Here is a 23,161-nt window from a genome sequence, read left to right on the forward strand (position 1 = left end):
AGGGATTAAACGGGGCACTTCCGGGTCACCGCGGAAGTGCTTCATTCATTCAGAGGGCTGCTGTTTGTGTGCTTTTGTGGCGCCGCAGAGGCAAACACGCAATAATACGTACGATAAACCGGCCCCAGATCACGCATTGGGTTATTTTTTTACTGACGTCTGCATCGTTGCCGCGTTTTAGTTTTAAAAATGTCCAGAAGACGGCACAGCGACGAGAATGACGGTAGGTAAAGTGTTTGCATGTGTGCAGCCCGCCGGTCCGGCTAACGCGGGGAACATGTTTGTGTTTTACGCACAGCTGAGGAGCAGAACGTGTGATCTGAGGGATCTTTGCATGGAAACATCACCTGTGCTGTGACCAGTGTGCGCTTTTGACAAATAAAAACAGGAGGAGGGGTCTTTAGAGCGGTCTGCAGCAGCTCCGGGGCCAGGGTCAGAGGATGGGGGCGGTCACTGCCAGTGTTGGAAGGGTTACTTTTAAAACATATTCCCCTACAGATTACATAACCCAAAATGTAGTTTGTAACAGAATCCATTAAATTACTTAAAGTGAGTAATGTAATCTGAATACTTTGGATTACTTGGTTTGCTGTAGAGAAGCAAAGACGAGGAAATCTTCACATAAGATGTTTTGTCTGATAAAAGAAAATAAAAAGACCAGACTTTACTGAACCAAATAAAAAATATTATTGATAGAAGACGAGGAGACACGTCCACACAACATGATTTAGTCCTGTTAAATCCTTTTTGAGACATAGTTTAGTCTTGGATTAGACCTGGGTTTGGACCTGGGTTTAGACCTGGTTTTAGACCTGGGTTTTAGTCTTGGTTTTAGACCTGGTTTTAGACCTGGTTTTAGACCAGGTTTGGACCTAGGTTTAGACCTGGTTTAGACTTGGTTTTAGACCTAGTTTAGATCTAGTTTAGACCAGATTTAGACCTGGTTTGGACCTGGGTTTAGACCTGGTTTTAGTCCTAGTTTAGTCCTAGTATAGACTTGGTTTTAGACCTAGTGTAGACTTGGTTTTAGACCTAGTGTAGACTTGGTTTTAGACCAGGTTTAGACCAGGTTTGGACCTGGGTTTACACCTGGTTTAGTGTCCGGCAATGAGTGGAATTACCAAAAAAAAAAAAAAAAGGGATATAGTACAAAATGTGAAAACAGGAAAATACCTCTGTGTAATCCATTTATTTCAACAAAGTAACTGTAATCTAATTACCACTCACTTAAACAGTAACTGTAACCGAATACAGTTACTCATAATTTGTACTCTGATTACATAACTCTGGTACATGTAATCTGTTACTCCCCACCACTGGTCACTGAGGCTCAGACCTTTTTCTACTGAACTGGAGCAGCCCGTGTGAAAGTTGTACATGTGCTCCTACTTGCGGGAGGAAATACGTCAGAGATGTTTAGTCAGTCAGAATGGCTCTTATTTGTCAATTTCTTCTCTTGTACTAGACATAAAAAGGACTCGAAACAGGACCCAGGGTTTCCATTAGTGCTGGGTATCATTAAGAATTTGCTGATACGATACATTCCTCGATACATATTTCGATTCAGTGCACTTATGATCTGATACAATATATTTCAAAACAATCTGATACGATTTAATAAAAAAAGTAACGGCTAAATCATGGCTGTGATACTAAAAGTCTTTGTTAAACCACTTCTTGTGCAAAGTTTATATGAAACACAAATATTTTACTCATCAAAACAGTGAAAATGTCAAATGTGTCCACTAAACAAGCAACAAAACTGTAGCACTTTAACAAAATAATTTTGTAAAATATATGAATAAATACTCTTGGCGATATCGGTGGAGCAGCCCATAACATCGATACTGTATCATCACATAAAACAATACGATATATCGATATTTCAATATTTTGTCATGGAAATCCTGGAAAAGTCATGGAATTTTAGTATCTCTGTCACGCAACTACAGTGTTCTCTTAAGTTCTCATGAGGCTGTTCTGATTATTTCTGAACATATGCACATTTAGTTTAAAAGAGATGACAATAAATGCACTGACAGCATTTTGAATGTAAAAAAAAACTATAATACAAACCATAAGGTGAGTGGAAAGGGTTAACATTTCATATTTAGCCCTAAAAGTTTGCTGAGTTCTACACGTGTAGGTGCCGTAAAGTCATGGAAAATTCACTTTAGATCATGAAAAAGTCATGGAAATGTTTTGAAATTTGAGAGTGAAAAAGAGTGGGAACCCCGGCTAGAGATGTTTAGTCAGTCAGAATAGCTTTTAATAGAATATGACATGGGGGGGCTAGAAATGGACTGGATCAGACAACAGGGACCAAATAAAGAAGAACCAATGCAGCATAACATGAAGATGGGGGTAGGAGGGGAAAAAAAGGGAACAACCCCCAGACCATGCACCTGTCAGAGCATAAGCCACCCTTGCATCATCAGCACATAGTCAAACATTGCAACTAGACTTACAGCCGGGGAGGACAGCTAACCCAACATAGGGAGGCAGCCATTTGGATCCTGGAGCCACTTGGGCGTTAGATGCACCACACCCACCCGCCATGCCGGGGGTATAAAGCTGCGGCAGCGTATAAGACAGTAGACCAGACGAGACAAAGAGGCAAAGCAGGGAAGATAAAGGAGCAGGAGAGGAGAGAAAAATGCTTCCGCCCTCGCCAAGAACCAGGAGAGAAGTTGGTCAAATTGTTTTCTAACAAAGGCATCAGAATAGAGCTGTATTTGTTTCTAGATAAGAAACAGGCTTATTCAGTTACACACAGTAAAAATAACAACATAAAATCAGATGTTCAGAATAAAACAGTGCTATTTTTATAACAGTTATTGCAGTGGTGGTGAGTCATTTCTTCTAGCTGTTCCTGCGTGCCACTCGGGTTCTGTATGATCTGCCTGATGGAGCAGAGTGAAAGAGTGACGCAGGAAAAGTGAGGTGGTGGCTTTCCTCAGCTCTGCACCTGTACAGTGCCATGAGCAGGGTCTGGGGTGTTTGTGTTATTTCGCTGTCCAGCATAGCAAAATAAAACAAAGTCTCCAAACCCTTTCCATTTGCAGTCATCACATGAGCACTGGACATGTGAATGCTCTCTTCACATGTGCGTTGTGTTACAGGGGGACAACCTCACAAAAGGAGGAGGACGTCGGAGCCCATCGAGATAGAAGACCGCCTGGAGTCTCTCATATGTCGAGTTGGAGAGAAGGTACAGAGTCAGACTTTACCTGTGACATGAGCAAGACGTGTAGGCCCAGCGGTGCTCACGTGCTCTGATAGTATCTGTGTTATGGTGTGTGTGATACCATGTGTGTGCTCTGTGCTGATGGCATATCTATGGTCTTGTGTGTTGATGGTGTGTGATGCTGTGTTCTAGAGCACATCCTCTCTGGAGAGTAACTTGGAGGGCCTGGCAGGAGTCCTGGAGGCCGACCTGCCCAACTACAAAAACAAAATCCTGCGCATCCTCTGCTCTGTGTAAGTCCACTCTGGTTTGGAGCTGTGCATCTTCACAACCCTGATTCTTATTTGGCCTGGAGGAGAAGGGCCTTCTCCCGCTTGTTTCCATGGAAATGTTTCTCCCACAGTATGACATAAGCCTATCAACATTTGATTTCCATGGAATCAAGCAAGTGATGTCCCCCCACCTGAAAGTTACATGTTGTGGCTTTAAAAGCCAAAAATGTCAATACTGTAAATGAAAACTTTAAGAGGTTTGTATTGGTTGTGTTGTGGTTGTGACTGACTGTGCGCTAGTTGGGATGGTGTGCTGGTTGTTTACGGTTTGCGGGTTGTGAGTGACTGTGTGCGGGTTAACACTTCTTTGTGCTGCTTGTGACTGACCACGTGCTGCTTGTGACTGACCACGTGTTGCTTGTGACCTTGTGCTGGTTGTGACCTTGTGCTGGTTGTGACCTTGTGCTGGTTGTGACCTTGTGCTGGTTGTGACCTTGTGCTGGTTGTGACAGGGCGCGGCTGCTGCCTGAGAAGCTCACAGTCTACACCACACTGGTCGGGCTCCTCAATGCACGCAACTACAACTTTGGAGGAGAGTTTGTGGAGGCCATGATACGACAGCTCAAAGAGACGCTCAAGAACAACCTGTACAACGAGGCTGTTTACCTGGTAAGTTAAACACAATCAATCAAACTCAATCAAACTTTATTTCTATAGCACCTTCCAATGACCAAAGCCGACCAAAGTGCTGTACAACATTAAAACAAGATAAAAACGATAAACATCATACAAATAGGTCAACAAAGCACATTACACCATTAAAATAAAGTGTCACAGGGCCACTAAGTGTTAAAAGCCATTCTAAATAAGTAGGTTTTAAGTTTGGCTTTGAACAGAGGCAGGTCAGGGATGGATCGTAACTCAATGAGCAAAGAGTTCCAGAGTTTTGGACCGGCCACTGCAAAAGAACGATCAGCCCACTGTTTGCACCGGGACCGGGGGACCTCCAGCAGATGTTGCCTAGCAGATTGTAGAGCTCTGCTGGGTTGGTGAGGGGTCAAGATCTCACACAAGTAGGAAGGTGCAAGACTGCATTAAAAACAAACATCAAAATATTTAACACAAGTGTAATGCTGATTTATTATTTGTTTTTAAAAAAAAAAAAAACACACAAAATGAGCAGTATGTACTCTTAACTGTTGTACATGTGTGGAGAGGGACACAGGGTTTGATAAGTGTTTACCCACAGGTGCGTTTCCTCTCTGACCTGGTGAACTGTCATGTGATCGCTGCGCCCTCCATGGTGGCCATGTTTGAGAACTTTGTCAGTGTAACTCAGGAAGAAGACGTGCCCCAGGTGAGCCCACACACAGTTGCCATTTCTAAAGTGTTCTGTGAAGAATTCTTTTTAAACCAGGTTCAGGTCAGGGTTTTCTAATTAATAAGTTGGAAAAAAGTTGAAAAAATGTCTCCTGCTCATGTAGAACCACAAATAATTTTTTTGACATACATGCTCTTAACCTGTTGTAATGCATTTTAATGGCCTTATATTAGGCAGAATGTAATCTTGTGAGCTTTTAGTCATGCTGGAATGTTGTCACCTCCTCAAAAACATTCCTGGACCTGTGTTTTGTTCCATTCACACAGGTTTGAGTAACCCGCTATTATTAGTCTGTCTACATCTTCAAAGTGCAGAATGCTCTGTTCCATTTTGTGATTTTATGAAATGGTAGTTTTCAAGTTAACAGCTCCTTTTACCTTTAGTTCAGTAGAGAATGACAATTCCAGGGCTGAAATTATGCAAATGATTTTAGTGAAGGTGTATGAAGTTTAAAAACACAGTGGAGCATGACATTACAAAGTGGAACAGAGTGTTTCAATTTGAGAGAAGAACTCCTGTGTTAAACACGTGTGAATGAAACAAAACACATCTCCAGGTCTGTTTTTGATGAGGAAACAACATTATAACATAGATCTGAAAATAGCCCCTTTTAAGATGTTGGTGTGTGTATATGCAGGTGCGCTCGGACTGGTTTGTCTATGTGGTGCTGTCCTGTCTCCCTTGGGTGGGAAAAGAGCTGTACGAGAAGAAGGATGTGGAGATGGATCGCCTGCTCAATCAGATTGAGGGCTACCTAAAGTAAGTAGGCAAGGCAAGGTAAGGCAAGGCAAGTTTATTTGTATAGCACAATTCGTACACAAAGTAATTCAAAGTGCTTTACAGAATAAGAAATACGTTAAAATCATAATAAAAACAAATCAAAACATAAATAATCATAAAGATTAAAATTTAAAAAGAGAGACATAATTAAAAAAGAGAGACATAGGTAGCTCAAAAGGGCGGATCAGGCCAGAGGGGTATGACGGAACAGTAACATGCTAACTAAACTAAGAGTATTTCTAAAACTCCCCGGCAGCAAATAAAGTGACAGTTCTGACTTCCTCATAAAAGCTCATCCCGCTGTCTTTCTGTGCAGGAGACGAGTGAAGACGCATGTGCCCATGCTACAAGTATGGTCTGCAGAGAAGCCCCACCCACAAGAGGAGGTAACCTGGCAACCACATCTCACACTGTCTTGTCTCTAAACATGAGACAGTTTTTTTTTTGTTTTTTTTTGAGCTTTTAACCACTGCTGCAGTCTCATGTGGCCTGTGGAACTAAACACTAAATCAACATTGTTTTGCGACTTACCTGTGTGTGGTGTTTTAACATGTCACGTGCCACATGTTTCTAATTACCAACACATGCAAGGTCTGAAGCATGTTGCCCCTCCTGCCCCCTCACTCTCCTGTTTAGTCCTCCAGGTGTTGCCCAGTTAGCAGCTCTATTTGGAATAGGTTTTGTGGGCAAAGTTTGGGTGTATAGTCCCACTTTAAAGGGGACATGCTTTGCAAAGTCAGCTTCTAACTATGTTTCTTTAAGTTGTTTTAGATTAATACTGCATTATCTCACATACATAAAACATATAATTCCATGCTCTTGGCGAGCTGATGAAAAAATCTAATTTGGCAAATTAAGGACCTATCCCACAAACATCATCACACACAAAAACACCATCACACACAAACACCATCACACACACCATCACAAACAAACAAACATCATCACACACAAACATCATCACACAAACACCATCACAGACAAACACCATCACAAACAAAACACACACACACACACACCATCACACACACACACACCATCACAAACAAACACACGCACACACCTTACACCTTGTCTGCTGTGGTGGTGTTTGCCTTTATATTGTATTGTTCTGTATTGCACAATTTTCCTGCAAAAAAGATTAATGCTGCATTGTAAAATGTCAAAAACATAGCCTATATCCTTGTGTGCCAAAGATTATATTTATATAGCAAGAAAAGAAGCATAGTATGTCTTCCTTAAATGATGTCTTGCAGCTAACGGCACCTAACCGTGTGTGTGTGTGTGTGTGTGTGTGTGTTGTGCGCGTGCAGTACCTGGACTGTCTGTGGGCTCAGATCCAGAAGCTGAAGAAGGACCGGTGGCAGGAGCGTCACATCCTGAGGCCGTACATCGCCTTCGACAGTGTGCTGTGTGAGGCCCTCCAGCACAACCTGCCGCCCTTCACCCCCCCAGGACACATGCCCGACGCTCACTACCCCATGCCCCGCGTCCTCTTCCGCATGTTCGACTACACGGACGCGCCCGAGGTACCACGCACCTACTGGAAAAGGCCAAGGGGGGAAGATTCTTAGTATTTCGATATTAAAAGGCCCATATTACACTGCTTTGTGATTTATGTTCTAATGCTGTTTCCTCACAAACAGACCTGGAGTTGTTTGTTTCATTCACACATGTTTACCACCACTGTTGGGCAAGTTACTTTAAAACTGTAATGTGTTATTTATGACTTGTTACTGTCATTTCAAAGTAATTAGTTCCATTATAATATTACTGCTTTTAAAATGTAAGACATTACATTACTATTGCAGCACCTTTAAGTAATGCACCAAAATAACTGTGAAGATGCTGAACTTTTGCGCCGTATATGGACTGAACCATGGACTGAACCATGGACTGAACCATGGACTGAACCATGGACTGAACCATGGACTGAACCATGGACTGAACCATGGACTGAACCATGGACTGAACCATGGACTGAACCGGGACTGAACCGGGACTGAACCGGGACTGAACCGGAACTAACTTGGACTTGAACTTGGAATCTAGGACCGCCCCTGAGAGAACCCCCGAGCGCGATTGGCTGTCAGCTGTGTTTAGCTCCGTGGAGCGTGGAGTTCTGTGCTGGTCCTTTCGCTCGCAATCACGGTCTATGTGGGCGCACCTCTGCCGTTTCACCACTGCTGATCTCAGTGATTTTATTTAATATTTGTATGAAGATAAGCAAAAAACCCATCACTTCAATCCAAGTTAAAAAAGCATTGTAACGCGCGTAATGCCACATTACTGCGTTACAGCAAAAAGCAACGCAGTACAGTAATTTGTTACTTTTATAACACGTTACTCCCAATGCTGTTTACCACACAACCCTGCGTATTTAGGCTGAGTTCTTCTCAATCAGAAAACACTCCATGTTGCGATATCATGTGGCAATACAGGAAGTGCTCCACTTTGTTTTTAAACTCCATATACCTTCAGCAAAATCATCATCATCTGAATGATTTACTAATAAATGTTACCTGTTAACATGAAAATGACCACTTCATGACGTCATGAGGTGTAACAGAGCATTTTGAGCTTTGGAGATGTAGATGGACTAATGAAAACAAAACACAACTCCAGGTATGTTTTTGAAGAGGGAACAGCATTCTAACTTAAAACAAAAGTCAATTTTTCATAATGTAGGATTTTAAGGAATAGACTTGATGCTCAAAACCGACTACAATACCAAATGATTTTTTTTTTAAAAGTTCTTTCTTTAGACCATAGAATGTGATTTAACTTTAAATGATAGCACTTACTTTTATATTCCCATGTGGCCTTATATCTGTGTAATCTTGTGTGTACCTTATACTCCTGATACAGCTCAAGATCATCCTAAAGACATTCAGGAAAGGTTCAATTCTGTCCTTTGAATAGGACTTTTTAGTATTGATACCTGCTCAAATGAGTATCTAGTTTCGATGCTAGTTTTGGTATGAATCACTTGCTCTTGTGTTACCTGTAGCGTTCTTTAGTTGAAGCAGCACACAGTTTTGGATATGGTTTTATGTGGACCTTTACATAGGCAACCATAAAACTTCTCCGTCAATTCTAGGATCACTAAAGTCCTTTGATGTGTTAGTGTGTTGTTGATTTACATTGTGTCATGAAATTCCAGCCACAGATCTAATCTGTCTAGACAAGAACCAAATCTACTATGCAAACAGATTTATACAATGGTCACCATTTGCTTTTCAAACTTTGGAAATGTCTGAAGTTTTTCCCTGACATTATGATTTCAAAAATGGAATAAAACAAATTTGTTTTTATAGGACATTGTTCAATCCGGCCCTCTGACCCTGATTGGTCTAGTCCATTGGCCTTGATGATATTCTCACATTCACATAGACCACTTCAAAACTTGTGATGAAACTGGAACTAAAGTCTGAGCTAATTCGGGGCTAGAACAGGACCAAACCAGGTCTACCATCAGGACTAAACTGGATTCAAACCAGGATGTGAAAGAACACTAAATCTTTATGCTTTTCCTCAGAATAGAATATGATATAGAATTTAGATCTATGATGGTGTGAGGAAGGCACAGTCTGTGGCCCTGCCGAGGTCTCACCCCACCCTCCCACATGTGCTGTGCTGCAGGGCCCTGTGATGCCCGGGAGCCATTCTGTGGAGAGGTTTGTCATTGAAGAGAACCTCAACTGCATCATCAAGACCCACTGGAAAGAGCGCAAGACCTGGTACATACACACACCCTTTACTGTACTCACAGGGATCATCACTACTTTACTTTTGTGTAGCAGGAAAAGTAAAACAGCTATTAAAAATACTATATGTAGGGATTCATTTTGTATTTGTAGCAATTTTTTTTGTTTTTTTTAAGTTGTGGTACACAGAGAAGTGTCCGTTTTAATTTTTATTGCTCTGAAAAACATAAAATCTCAAAGTCATTTTTGTGAGCAGGCTTACATCTCCACAAACCTGACTCTTACTTGGCCAAGAGGAGCGCCTCCTGCTGTTTCCATGGAAATGTTGTTCATTTGGCTATAATACGTTTTATGATATGCTTTGATGTCTCACAATATAGATGTCAGCCTCTGCCTTGCCTTGAAACTTTAAATTAAAATTTTGAAATATAGAGAGAAAAGTCCCGCACACCGTCTTACTTGCAAATTGTAAGATTTATTAGGACAAACCTTGCAGCGTTTCAGCACTAGGCCTTCGTCAGGCAAACACTTGCACGGTTTGTCCTAATAAATCTCACAATTTGCAAGTAAGATGGTGTGCGGGATTTTTCTCTGTTCATGGGCTGCTCCTTCTCCTCCGACGCACCCATCTCTAGTAATTGATGTGAAAAGTCCTCATTCTTTTAAATTTTGAAGTATAAAACACCTGAGTGGCATCTTTGATCATAATAAGCAGCGGTGTCCTTTCACTGGTGCAGCCTCAGTCTCAAACCTGTCTAACACCTGGTCTGTGTTTTGTCCATTTCAGTGCAGCGCAGTTACTCAGCTATCCAGGCAAAAGCAAGATCCCCCTCAACTACCACATCGTGGAGGTACGCTCTGTGTGCTGCGTGTTTACAGGCCTCTACATGATTTTTTCCCCCATGTATTTGAGCAAAATGTGTCCTGCCCCAGAACAGATACTCTATACATTCTTGAGTGTTTTATTGTCTGGGAATCAGGTAGGTAGTTGTTTTTAGCTCTGACTTCTAAGACTTGTGAATAGCGCTTATAAAAACATCACTATGAATAATTAGGATGCTCAGAATGCATAAGGTAAGTGAGGAATAACTTCAGGCCACTGCAGACTGCCTAAAATAACCAGTTCTGTTTATCACGCTTTTAAAACTGTAAAAATCAGGTCTAGTCTTTCAGCCTGCCTTCTGCTTTGACATATCTAACGTGTGTGAACGTGTGTGTGTGTGATCTCCAGGTGATCTTTGGACAGCTCTTCCAGTTGCCTGTCCCTCCTCACATCGACGTCATGTACACCACACTCCTCATCGAACTGTGCAAACTGCAGCCCGGATCACTCCCACAAGTTGTATCCTTTTGAAATGATGAGTATAACAGTATTATTGTAATATTGAAGGGAAGATATTTAAGAGGAGTATGTTAGAGCAGAAATACAGAAATGAAGACTTTGTTTGAACGACCTGATTATATAGTGTCCCGTAATATGTCTAAAGTTAGTGAATGTTTATGCGCACATTTCTCCAACAAAATGAATGGTGTAAGTGTTTTTATTTTTAATGACACATGGATATGAACTAGGGCTGGGTAACGTTAAGAAGTTGCCGATTCGATACATACCTCTATACATAGGCCACGATATGATGCATATCTCGATACACTGCACTTTCGATTCAATACAATATATTTCAAATCGATTCAGTACGGTTCAATAACAAATAATGACTAAATCATGTCTGTGATAAGAAAAGTCTTTGTTAAACCACTTCTTGTGCAAAGTTAATATGAAACCAAAACAGCAAAAATGTTTCCTTTCTCTAAACAAGCAACAAAAACTGTAGCGCTGTAACTAAATAATTTTGTAAAATATAATTAAAAACCTCTTGGCAATATATCGATACAGCAGGCCACGATATAAATGGGCCCGGTCAAGCAGAAGTAAACAACAAGGCCAAAAATTCAAGTTAATGCATCTGATATAAAAATGTATTGAACAGATACATATGTACTCTAGTTTATGAAACAGTTTAGAACCAAAAATGGTACAGAAAAAAGGTAAAGTTCCATACGTTTTAAACAGACCATGTATGAAACATGGAACAAAAATTATTTGCCAAATTTCAAAGACCTGCAAATCATGTAAATAAATGGATGTATTTCATCATATCTTGTGTTATTCCATCTTTGAACTGTTGATGAAGGTACATGATTTTTCCAAACAAATTTATTTAAAATGATAAAAATTAGCTTGGAAGGACTGACATATTTTATAGAAATAGTTTCCTTTAATTTTGAAGTAATATTAAAGTATTCAGAAGAAAAAAGCGACAAATGATGTAAAATCCTGCACCTTCTTGCTTGAACAATTTTCCCTCCGTTACTTTTCCCTCCGTTACCATGACCTTTCTTAATAAAAAATCTCATGAGTCAAAAAGTAAGAGGTTTTTCAACCTAATCTTGTACCATATGGTAGAAAACTATATGAAGCAAATATTCAAACCAGTTTGTTAAGGATATGTAAGTGAGAACCAAGAGTTATCACTGTTTGGATTTATTGCCCAAAAAGTGCTGCATATTTCATTCCCTCCGTTACCGACATGAGTTTTTAAATTTTTTGTCAACAACTTGAAAGAATATCACAGGTTTAACTTGACCCTGTTGGAGTGTAACTCTTTCCTACATTCTGATACTTTACTTATTTCAATAGTCCCTCTAGTTTCTGAATAAGAGACATTTGAATGTCAAAAATCTGCCCCTGTTTCCCTCCGTTACCACTTGACCGGACCCCAATACTGTATGACATTAAACGATACGACATGTCGATATTTTAATATTTTTGCACACCCCTAATATGAACTGTCCTTAACCTGAGTGTACCAGCTGGCCCAGGCCACAGAGATGCTCTATATGAGACTAGACACAATGAACACTACATGCATAGACAGGTGAGACCTTGCCTCTGTCTGCAATAACCTGTCCTTAAAGACCTCTCTTCTAACTGTATCTGTGTGTGCCGTTTTCAGGCTCATAAACTGGTTCTCACATCATCTCAGCAACTTCCAGTTCCGCTGGAGCTGGGACGACTGGTGAGTTTTGTTTAATAATAATGCCTTGGTTTTACAGAGCACTTTTTTGGACGCTCAAAGACACTTTACACTGCATTATTCATTCATTCCACACTTTGGTAGCTGCCAATCTGCACACACACCCCACATTCGTACTAGGGAAAGGGTCTCCCATCCAAGTACCGTATTTTCCGGGTTATTAGACGCGCTCTTAAGCCTCCAACCCCATCAAAAAACGACCGCGCACCCCTCAATCCAGAGCACCTATACACCAATCCACTCGGGTGTCCCAGTACGACTTCAGTAAACTACAAAGCCGCACCACCCGCAGAACACGCAAACACACACGGAGCAGACAGTGACCGCACAGAGAAAAACACACAGACACACTCATCACTCCACGCCGACGAGGAACGGAACGGAGGAACGAACCGAAAAAGCGAGTGCAATGTGCCACTTCTAGACACAACTGAACAACTGAGTCACTGCGAACACGCCGACAATCCGTTGGTCCCAGACACACCCTCCCTACACGCCACAACTGAACAAAGCCCAGAGTCACCGTGAACACGCCAAACAAACAAAACCACTCACCCATCACACTGTTGGGTTTCCTTTAAAGTCCGGTGCGGTTTATTTGTGAAAAAAGTTTGAAAATAGACCATTTAATGACAGTGCGTTTTATAATCCAGAGCACCTTATAGCCCGGAAAATACGGTAATAACCAGGCCCACACTGCTCAGCTTTAATGAGGAGGTTTTGGCCACAGGAAATACATCTAAAACTAAATGGTTTTTGTGTCACTGGCTTTTGTTTGTGGCATCCTGTAGATATATATATTTATTTAGGCCAGTTTCCAATTTTAGCCAAATTTGACCACTTCCCTCCTCAGGGCACCATGCAGTGTTTCTTTTGTGGAGGAATCAGAGCTTACTTTTTATTTTTTTGCTTGTTCTTCTAATCTACACGCAACATGTAATACTAAGCAGTGTTGGGAAGGTGACTTTTAAAATGTATTTCCCTACAGATTACAGATTACATACCCCAAAATGTAGTTTGTAACAGAATCCATTAAATTACTTGAAGTGAGTAACATAATCTGAATACTTTGGATTACTTTATTTTCTGTAGAGAAGCAAAGACTAGACAAGATGTTTGCTAAAAGAAAATGAAAATCCCAGACTTTACTTAACCATATTAATAATATTATTGATAGAAGACTAGAAGACACGTCCGCCCAGCATGGTTTAGTCCTATTAAATAGTGTTTTAGACCTGGTTTTAGACCTGGTTTAGATCTAGTTTAGCTCTAATTTAGACTTGGTTTTAGTCCTGGTTTAGTCCTGTTTTAGACCTGGTTTAGATCTAGTTTAGCTCTAATTTAGCCTTGGTTATAGTCCTGGTTTAGTCCTGTTTTAGTCCTGTTTTAGTCCTTTTTTAGTCCTGTTTTAGTCCTGGTTTAGAGCTGTTTTTAGACCTGGTTTCGATCTAGTTTAACTCTAGTTTAGACTTGGTTTTAGTCCTGGTTTAGTCCTGTTTTAGACCTGGGTTTAGACCTGGTTTAGATCTAGTTTAGCTCTAATTTAGCCTTGGTTTTAGTCCTGTTTTAGTCCTGTTTTAGTCCTGGTTTAGAGCTGGTTTTAGACCTGGTTTCGAATCTAGTTTAACTCTAGTTTAGACTTGGTTTTAGTCCTGTTTTAGTCTGTTTTAGTCCTGGTTTAGACCTGGTTTTAGACCTGGTTTCGATCTAGTTTAACTCTAGTTTAGACTTGGTTTTAGTCCTGGTTTAGTCCTGGTTTAGACCTGGTTTTAGACCTGGTTTAGATCTAGTTTAGCTCTACAGTCCCTGACAAAAGTCTTGTCGCTTATCCATTTTGTAGAAACAAAAGCTTATAATCTGACTTTAAATTAATCGATTGGTTTTAGAAATGTCTCATATGAAGCTAAAACCCTCCCAAATTATGCTCAATAAACTAAAATAAATTTGCTTCACTGAAGAAAGATTGATCATTTAATGAACACAGAAAGGTCAGATTTTGGCAAGACAAAAGTTTTGTTGCCTATAGAAAATTGAACAAATAATTTACTTCAGATACAAAAATATGTTGCATAACGTCAGTGAATGAAGTAGTGGTGCTGTGAGATCCAGATTTAATATCTTGTATGACTCCATGAGCTTGAAGGACGCATCCATGCGGTTCGACAATGATTCATACAATTTGTTGATGAAGTCATCAGGAATAGCAAAGAAAGCGTCTTACATGCCTCCCAGAGTTCATCAAGATTCTTTGGTTTTGTCTTCCATGCTTCCTCTTTCATTCTACCCCAGACATGCTCAATGATGTTCATGTCTGGTGACTGGGCTGGCCAGTCCTGGAGCACCTTGATCTTCTTCACCTTGACAAACTTTGATGTAGAGATAGAATTATGCGATGGAGCACCATCCTGCTGCAAAATTTGACCCCTTTTATGGTTGGGAATGTAAGAGGAGCTAATACTTCTTGATATTTTAGGTTATTGATATTTACCTTCCACCCTGCAAATGTCTCGCACATCCCCATACTGGATGGAACCACAGACCAGGATTTTTCCGCCACCAAACTTAACTGTTTTCTGGGTGAATCTTGGATCCATGCAGGCTCCAGTAGGTCTCCTGCAATATTTGCGGCGGCTGTGATGTAATTCAACCGAGGATTCATCTGAGAAATCCACCTTCTGCCACTTTTCCAGTGTCCATCCTTTTATCAGGCTGTGGGCCTTGGCAAATGCCACACGGTTTTTTAATTGCCTTTTGTTTAGTGCTGGTTTCTGTGCACTGATTCGACCATGGAGGCCATTTCGAGACAGAATTCTACAAACTGTTGTGGTTGACACAGGGACTTGAGGTGACCAGGCCTGGTGGAGTCTGCTGCAGTGGAAAAGGGGCCTTGGATTTTCGAATCAACAAACGGTCCTCCCGAGCAGTTGTCTTGCGGGGTCTGCTGGACCTGGGCTTGTCAAAAACATCTCCAGTCATTTCAGATCTTTTTCTTATTCTTTGTAACTTGACGCTGAGACACATTGAAGGTGTCACCACCTCAGCAGTGGATCTGGTCTTCAGCCTCTTGATAATTAACGCTTTGGTCTCAGGGTGGATCTTAGGCATGTTGTCAGAGGTCAAGTTGCAGTTGATGTGAAGGTCTGGTGTGCTGGGTTCTTTTTATACACACCCACTAATTGATTGATCAGTAACTGATCACAGGTGAGGCTGTAATCTAGGATTGGGTGCATCATATGACAAGACGACAAGACCTTTCTGTGTTCATTAAATGATTAATCTTTCTTCAGTGAAGCAAATTTATTTTAGTATATTGAGCATAATTTGGGAGGGTTTTAGCTTTCATATGAGACATTTCTAAAACCAATCGATTCATTTAAAGTCAGGTTATAAGCTTTTGTTTCTACAAAATGGATAAGTGACAAGACTTTTGTCAGGGACTGTATTTTAGACTTGGTTTTAGTCCTGGTTTAGTCCTGGTTTAGACCTGGTTTAGTTTCCGGCAATGAGTGGAATTGCCACAAAAAAAAAGAAAAAAGCGGGATATAGCCAAAAATGTGAAAACAGGAAAATACTGCTGTGTAATCCATTTATTTCAGCAAAATAACTGTAATCCAATTACCACTCAGGGAAACAGTAACTGTAACCAAATACAGTTACTCATAATTTGTACTCTGATTACGTAACTCCGGTACATGTAATCTGTTACTCCCCAACACTGATACTAAGGCGCAGCGGTGGGAAGCATGTTCTTTTGCTTCAGAATGTGTGCTGTGTGCCCCTCCTGTTCTAGGGCCGACTGTCTCACCATGGACCTTGAGATGCCCAAGCCCAAGTTTGTCAAAGAGGTTCTGGAGAAGAGCATGAGGTGAGCCTGGAACAAGCCCCCCCATCTCCCGCCCATGTTTCCTCCACTCATCCTCCTCCCTCATCTTCCTCCTCTTCCTCTCTCCCTCTCCATCCCTCTCCTCCTCCTCCTCCTCCTGTCCTGTGCCTGGTCTCTTGACATGTGCCTGTGTCCTCTGCTCAGACTGTCGTACCACCAGCGCATCGTGGACATCGTGCCTCCCACCTTCTCCGCTCTCATCCCCGCAGAGCCCCTCTTCATCTACAAGTACGCAGACGAGAGCTCCGGTGAGTAAAGGGACACAAAGGGGGTTGGGTCTTGTGTTTATTTATTTTATTATGTATCAACTAAAGCATGATTGGAATGAAAAATTGGTCACAAAATTGCCGTAATTGCATTATATGTCTCGAATCTTTTCCATCTAAACTGCCTTGTTGTCGTGTCGTGTTGTGTTCAAGAGAATGCAGCCTTGACATTATAAACGTCTGGAAGTATAAACGCAGGGACTCTACTCTTGGATCGCACCAGTCTGTTTACGTACAGAAGTGAAGAAATGAGCCTGTAGTCTAAGTGATACTTCTGAAACATGGGCTTGAGTAGGGCCTGGTCTGACGGGTTTTTAACTCCTTAGTCCCCTGTGTTTCTCCACAGCCTCTTTACCAGGTTACCCAGTGTCCATGACGGTGCAGAACGCCATCAAGAACAAAGCCACCAATGACGAGATCCTCAGCATCCTCAAAGAAGTGCCCAACCCCAACCAGGAGGACGATGATGGTGAGGCTCAGTTTGGATTAGCAGAACAAATGTGATTATAGTTCATCCTTTAGCACTAGTTGGCCATCAAATTGAAAATGTAGTTTTGTCTATAAAGAGGAGGACAAAATGGACCAACTGCCTTTACTGATAGTTCATAGTATTGGTGCGGTTACACAGTACGTCCATGTCCTGGTATGACACAGTCTGTTCTTCTCTTCCTCCTGCTCCCTGACCCCTGACCTGTGCAGATGAGGGCGAGAGCTTCAACCCTCTGAAGATCGACGTGTTCCTACAGACCCTGCTGCACATGGCCGCCAAGTCCTTCAGCCACTCCTTCAGTGCCCTGGGCAAGTAAGTGCACTTCACCTGGACGCACCGCACGGATTTAGTGCAACTGTACAATGGTTTAAAGCGGATGCCCTGTCCAAACACACAGGTTCCATGAGATCCTGAAGGCGCTCACAGAGAGTGACGAGGGAAAGCTGCACATTCTCAAAGTGGTGTACGACGTGTGGAGGAACCACCCTCAGGTAAGCAACGCCCATGGGTGCAATTTCAATCCATCCATTTTCTTCCGCTTATCTGGGGTTGCAGGGGAGTAATTTAATATTTACATTAGTATGTAAACATTTCTACACCAGAAATGTCTAAAGGAAAAATGTAATAATTTAAAACACACCTTATTTACTGTCTTAATTCAGAATTTATCCCTTTAACTACCACCCTCACATGACCAGCACCCATGGGTGTTATTTAGCATGTAGACTGCTCCATTTCTGCACCAGAACTATAAGGAAAATACCTGTACTTAATAATCTAGGAACTCTCCTTTTAATTCACATTTTATCCACTTACATCACAAAATTTGCAATTAACTATTAGCCACCACCCACAGATGAGCAGCACCCATAGGTGTCATTTAGCATGTTAAGCATGAACCACACAAAGTTTGTTGAAAAAGAGTTACTGTATAATAATAATAATAATATGATCCACTTGTTACTGTGTAGATGATTTCAGTTCTGGTGGACAAAATGATCCGCACTCAGATCGTGGACTGTGCTGCTGTGGCCAACTGGCTCTTTTCTCAGGACATGGCCCACGAGTTCACCAGGTGAGAGCTGAGTGTTACCCTTCTGTACGCCCCTCCAGATACTCCCTCACTCACCCCAGAGAGCCCCTGTGTATGCACCTGTGTAAGCCCCTCCAGAAGCCCCTCCAAATACCCTCTCAGTCACCCCAGAGGCCCCCTGTGTAAGCCTCCACAGAGACTCCCTCACTGACCCAAACCCTACACCTGCTCCTCAGGCTCTACATCTGGGAGATCCTCCACTCCACCATCCGCAAAATGAACAAGCACGTGCAGAAGATCCAGAAGGAGCTGGAGGAGGCCAAGGACAAGCTGGAGAAGCAACAGCACAAGAGGGTGAGTGCACATCTCCACAGGGTTTTTGCAGACCAAATGATGCATGTGGTCCTGAAACGTGTGTGTGCTCCTCAGAGGGACAGCGGGGACGACGAGGACATGGAGCGCACCAGTGAGGATGAGGAGGCTCAGCTGGAGGAGCAGATCGAGAGGCTGCAGGAGAAAGTGGAGTCTGCCCAGAGTGAGCAGAAGAACCTGTTCCTTGTCATCTTCCAGGTCTGTGGAGCATCTCTGCGCCTGCAGCTTGAGCTTGTAGTTTTGTTGAAATTTAGTTGAACTTTTTACTAAAAATACCTTAAAAAACAGACATTTGTAATGTTAGTTGGCAAGCCTGAATTGGTTTAATGCCATACTGTGGAATATTCCATACAGTGCATTAACATCCTCATGGGGAAAAGCAGGTGGAAGCAGTATACCTTTTTGAGAGTTAAATATTTGATAGTACCGTATTTATCGGACTTTAAGTCACTCCAGAGTATAAGTTGCACCAGCACCAAAAATGCATAATGAAGAAAAAAGCATATAGAAGTCGCACTTTTTGGGGGAAATGTATGTTTTGTTTTTTTTGTTTTTGGTTTTAAAAAAAAAGTTTCAAGCAAGTTTCAAGTTTGGAGTGAGCAAGTTTCTTGCTTCTTGTTTTTGGGGGCATTTGTGTTCAGTCTTCTCAGTCGTCTTTATAAGTTCATTTAATTGTTAAATTGTTCAGTGGTGCAGAAGTAACAGTGCGATCGACTGACATGATACAGACAGAACAGAGGCTCTTTCTGCAGGAGACATGTGCAGTAGAGTGAAGTGACAGTGGTACAGGAGGAACAGGAGCACCACTGAAATCCATGAATTTCATTTGACTGTGGACTAGTGTTGACACAATAATACTAAACGTTAGAAACCAAATGTTAGTTACTAAGGACTTGGCTAGAACTGATCCAGTGCCTCGAATACTCTGGAGGGCTCCTCCCTGCGCTTCTCTCCAGGCCTTTCTCTGACCTTTGACCCTGTGCTGTCCTCAGAGATTCATCATGCTGCTGACGGAGCATCTGGTGCGCTGTGAGACGGGCAGTGTGGACATCAGCACGCCCTGGTACAAAAACTGCATCGACCGACTGCAGCAGGTCTTCCTCATGGTGAGAACACACACACACACACGGGAGACTGATCCTAAATAGAATTACTGCTGCATATTATAATCAAAAGTGCTTTACTGATTAAAATAAACTAGAATAGTGCACAGCCTGTAATAAACAAACAAAACAAATAAACAATAACCCTGGTGTCATGTGACCCATGGTTTCAGCAATTGTTTATATTTCAAATATATCTCTCATTTGACCAGATCTTTGGCATTTTTTACCCTAACAACATGGAACTTGGCACTGCACTCAGCCGTACCATTAGCATGACACCCTACAAATTTTAGATCAGTCAGATGAGTCATTCGAGAGTTATGCGTAGGCCTGTAACGATAACAGATTTTGCTGGACGATTAATTGACCAAGAATTTATAAGATCAATAAACTTTACTTTCTAAAGAACATTTAACACAGGAAGTGTAAGACAACCAAAATAACAGGCCTAAATAAAACAGACTTGTTAATACAGGACTAGTCTAATGTGTCTGGTTCACAGCAAAGGACTTGTTCACAAAAATGCACTTGAATAAACCATTGTTGAACCAAACAGAGCCAAAGCAATAAATAAAATGGATTATTAAGTCTCTGTAACAAAATTGCTCTTAAAAGTGATTTTAGTCATCATTCATTAGACTTACATTGGTATATAGTGGCCATTCTTTCTCTGCTCTGAGCCTCGACATTTTGGTCATTTAAATTTTCGTATTAACCCGCGACACAGGATGCTATTTCTCTGAGGGAGCCAAGCCACTGTCCTGTCCGGTATCGTGTCGATGTCTTGTGGGATTTCGGGTTCTCCTGGGAGTGAGTTGTGTCGCTCGGGGTTGGGTTTATCAGCTGTTGGGGTTTGAGATATTTCTTCTCGTTGTTTGCGTTTCGCTCGCTGCATTTGATGCATGTGGCTGTTGAGATGTGTCCCACTCCCCAGTGTTGATTTGGCATCGTGACGTGTTTTGGCACACGGAGATGAACTGTTTTGGTTCTGACAGCGGCGCTTGTGTTGTGGCTTCATTTTTAGCTGCACAGACAGCGACGCTTTCTCAACTCGGTCTGCGCGCGCATCTGCTGTGTTTATCAACACACGCACGTGGGTTCAAGCGTCATTACACTTGTTAAACGAGAGGAGTCAGAGCGATAGAAGCTTCTAACATCCAGTCTCTTTGAGAGCGACAGAGAGCGAGGAAAACAAACAAGCTGCAAATAAACTTTTCCGGCCGCGATAAATTCATCGAGCTCGTTAAAAGTTATCGTACAATTAATTGATTTATTGATTATCGTTACAGGCCTAGTTAAGCGTGGAACAAACAGACAGATTTTCATTGAATTCATAGACAGATAATCTAATGGTGATTTATTCATAATTACAAAAACAATGGACATGATGGTCAAGTCGTTTGTTATAATTTGGTGTTTCTGTTCTAATCAGAAAGCAGAATGAGCCTCACATGACTCTCATTTGGGTTGCCAGGTTCAGTGCTGAAGTGGGGCTCTCTCTGACCTGAACAGTCACTGCCTAAACCCCAGGCACATGCTTAGGTGTGAAAGGTCTAACAAATATTCACACTTTAAATTCTGCTCACTCACCTGACTGTAAATTAAGGTAGTCTTTTGTGATATCACCAACTACTTGAAATCGCAGCGTCCACTGAAGCTGCTCTAAACGCTGCCAGAAAATGAGTAGGAACCGTAGGTGATACTATTAAAACACCACACACAGTCGAGTAGCAAAAAAAAAATTGGCTCTGGTGTCTAGTTCCACTTTGAAGTTGGAAAAGTAGTGGCTATGGTTGAAGTAAGTATAAGTGTGAAGCAAATGTCTCCACGCAGTTTGGAGAGCTGATGTGTGCGAACGTGTGTGTTGCAGCATCACCAAACCATCCAGCAGTACATGGGCACCCTGGAGAACCTCCTCTTCACGGCCGAGCTCGACCCACACATCCTGGCCGTGTACCAGCAGTTCTGCGCCCTCCAGCTCTGAGACTATGGATAGGCCATAGATCGGTATCGGCTGATATCGATGCAATTAGTTTATTGGTGTCGGCCAATCTCGACGACGATATCCGATGATTTATTTTTTTTTTGGTCCCTGCCCCAGTCTTTGCGTGCCCTTTTTGAACAGACTAATGGGTCAAAATGGAAATGGAAAAGCGTTATTTTATATTGCAGTAGAATACATTTTGTTATTTTTACAAAAGTGAAAAGTTAACGTAACTGTCACAAATGGACTGAAGATAAATTTGTGTATTTGTATTTAAAATCTAAATATTGGTTATCAGCCACAGGAGTAGGACAAATATCAGATATCGGCTAAAATAAAACAATCAATCAAAAAATCCTCATGGGCTCATCCCTATCTGAGACCCCTCCCCCCTCCTCCTCCTCTCCTGGCTCTGAGCACGTCTCTTTCTGTTGGTTGTGGACAGTTTTATGTTAACACGGCGATAGGGGCGACGTTTATACGGCCATGTCTCAACGCAGACACATCGATCTGTTTTTATATTTGTTTTATGTGGAATGGAAAATTATTAAATTCTCCAGAATCCATCCGGCTGCTGTGGTTCTTTCACCTGCGTGTGACCTCACGGCAGGGTCAGGGGTCAAAGGTAAATGGATGTTAATGCCTTGCTTATTCTGTAGTTCTTTAGAGTTCAGTGTCAAGCTCCACTAAGCAGAGACGGTTATCCTGGCACAGACCTGAACCACACAAGCTTCTGCGGCGCTCTGCAGGATCCAAGTGCATTGTCATAGTAAATAAAACAGGGGTGTCAAACTCATTTTGGTCCGGGGGCCGTATCCAACTGACTTTGATCCCAAAGGGGCCGGATCAGAAAACTCATGTCATATAAACCCCAAAAATAGCAATAAGTTCAAATATTTGTGCAGAGAAACACAAATCTATTACAGAAATCTTTTTTAATTGATGAACTCTTTCTTTTACAAAATATTATAATATTATGAACAACCTGAAACTTGAAGAAAAATGTAATTTCAACACAATGTTTTAACATGAACTTGTCTGTAAACAGGAATAAGTCAATTTTTCTTGTAAAATACTGCATTCGGCTCCACTTTTCTCATGTTGGACATTTTTCTGATGAGGGTGTCACGGTCAACAGTCAAAACGATCGTCCTTTAAGAGCGTTTGGAAAGAGACAAGCCTTCATTTGTGCTGCTCTGATGGGAGGGGCCACGTACAGAGACGCTGGAGACGCTGCTGATAAACACCACAGAAAATTAACAAGATTTTAATAGAAAATATTATTAAAATATTTCTGTAGAAAATCAGCCAAGGGCCAGATTTGGAGTCTTGGAGGGCCGGATCTGGCCCACGGGCCGTATGTTTGACACCCCTGAAATAAACATTACATTAGGCTCATGCTTGTCTGCCAAATGTTGGCTGTTCCGAGTGGTTTTTAATCAGTTGTCTGTATTGTCTTTTTGGATGAACCAATCACAGCCTTTGCAGTACGTGGGCATTCTGTGTGTAGTAACTTTCTGACCATGGTGCACATACTCGAGGGTCAAGAGCCGCTGATTGGCTGTCAAGTGCACTGGGGAGCACATCCTTATTAATGTGACACTG

General features: G+C 41.8%; 1 protein-coding gene across 2 annotated transcripts; it reads left to right on the plus strand.

Annotated features, from left to right (window-relative positions):
* The first annotated feature begins 12 nt into the window (after positions 1-12).
* LOC110155794 (nuclear cap-binding protein subunit 1) lies at positions 13-22,122 on the plus strand. 2 transcript variants are annotated; one of them, XM_020919964.2, is made up of 23 exons: positions 13-223; positions 3,123-3,211; positions 3,380-3,480; positions 3,972-4,128; positions 4,709-4,816; positions 5,478-5,599; positions 5,937-6,006; positions 6,934-7,149; positions 9,263-9,360; positions 10,115-10,178; positions 10,559-10,669; positions 12,199-12,263; positions 12,342-12,404; positions 16,213-16,287; positions 16,450-16,553; positions 16,918-17,040; positions 17,271-17,373; positions 17,459-17,552; positions 18,033-18,136; positions 18,331-18,448; positions 18,524-18,664; positions 19,459-19,572; positions 21,443-22,122. In XM_020919964.2, exons 1-23 carry the CDS (start codon positions 190-192, stop codon positions 21,554-21,556), a joined length of 2,388 nt encoding a protein of 795 aa, XP_020775623.1. In that variant the 5' UTR covers positions 13-189; the 3' UTR covers positions 21,557-22,122. The 2 variants fall into 2 exon arrangements, with proteins under 2 accessions (XP_020775623.1, XP_020775622.1); XM_020919963.2 differs by having other exon boundaries at positions 18,331-18,664.
* Positions 22,123-23,161: the final 1,039 nt, after the last annotated feature.

This window comes from Boleophthalmus pectinirostris, unplaced genomic scaffold (genome assembly GCF_026225935.1).
Source record: "Boleophthalmus pectinirostris isolate CB_2022bp ecotype Guang Dong unplaced genomic scaffold, ASM2622593v1 HiC_scaffold_23, whole genome shotgun sequence".
NCBI classification, from domain to species: Eukaryota; Metazoa; Chordata; class Actinopteri; order Gobiiformes; family Gobiidae; genus Boleophthalmus; species Boleophthalmus pectinirostris.

Coding starts and splice junctions, on each gene's coding strand:
- LOC110155794 (XM_020919963.2), top strand. CDS start 190: ATGTCCAGAAGACGGCACAGCGACGAGAATGACG. Junction 17,041..17,270: donor CAACCAGGAGGACGATGATG/GTGAGGCTCAGT, acceptor TGACCTGTGCAG/ATGAGGGCGAGAGCTTCAAC. Junction 17,553..18,032: donor TGTGGAGGAACCACCCTCAG/GTAAGCAACGCC, acceptor GTTACTGTGTAG/ATGATTTCAGTTCTGGTGGA.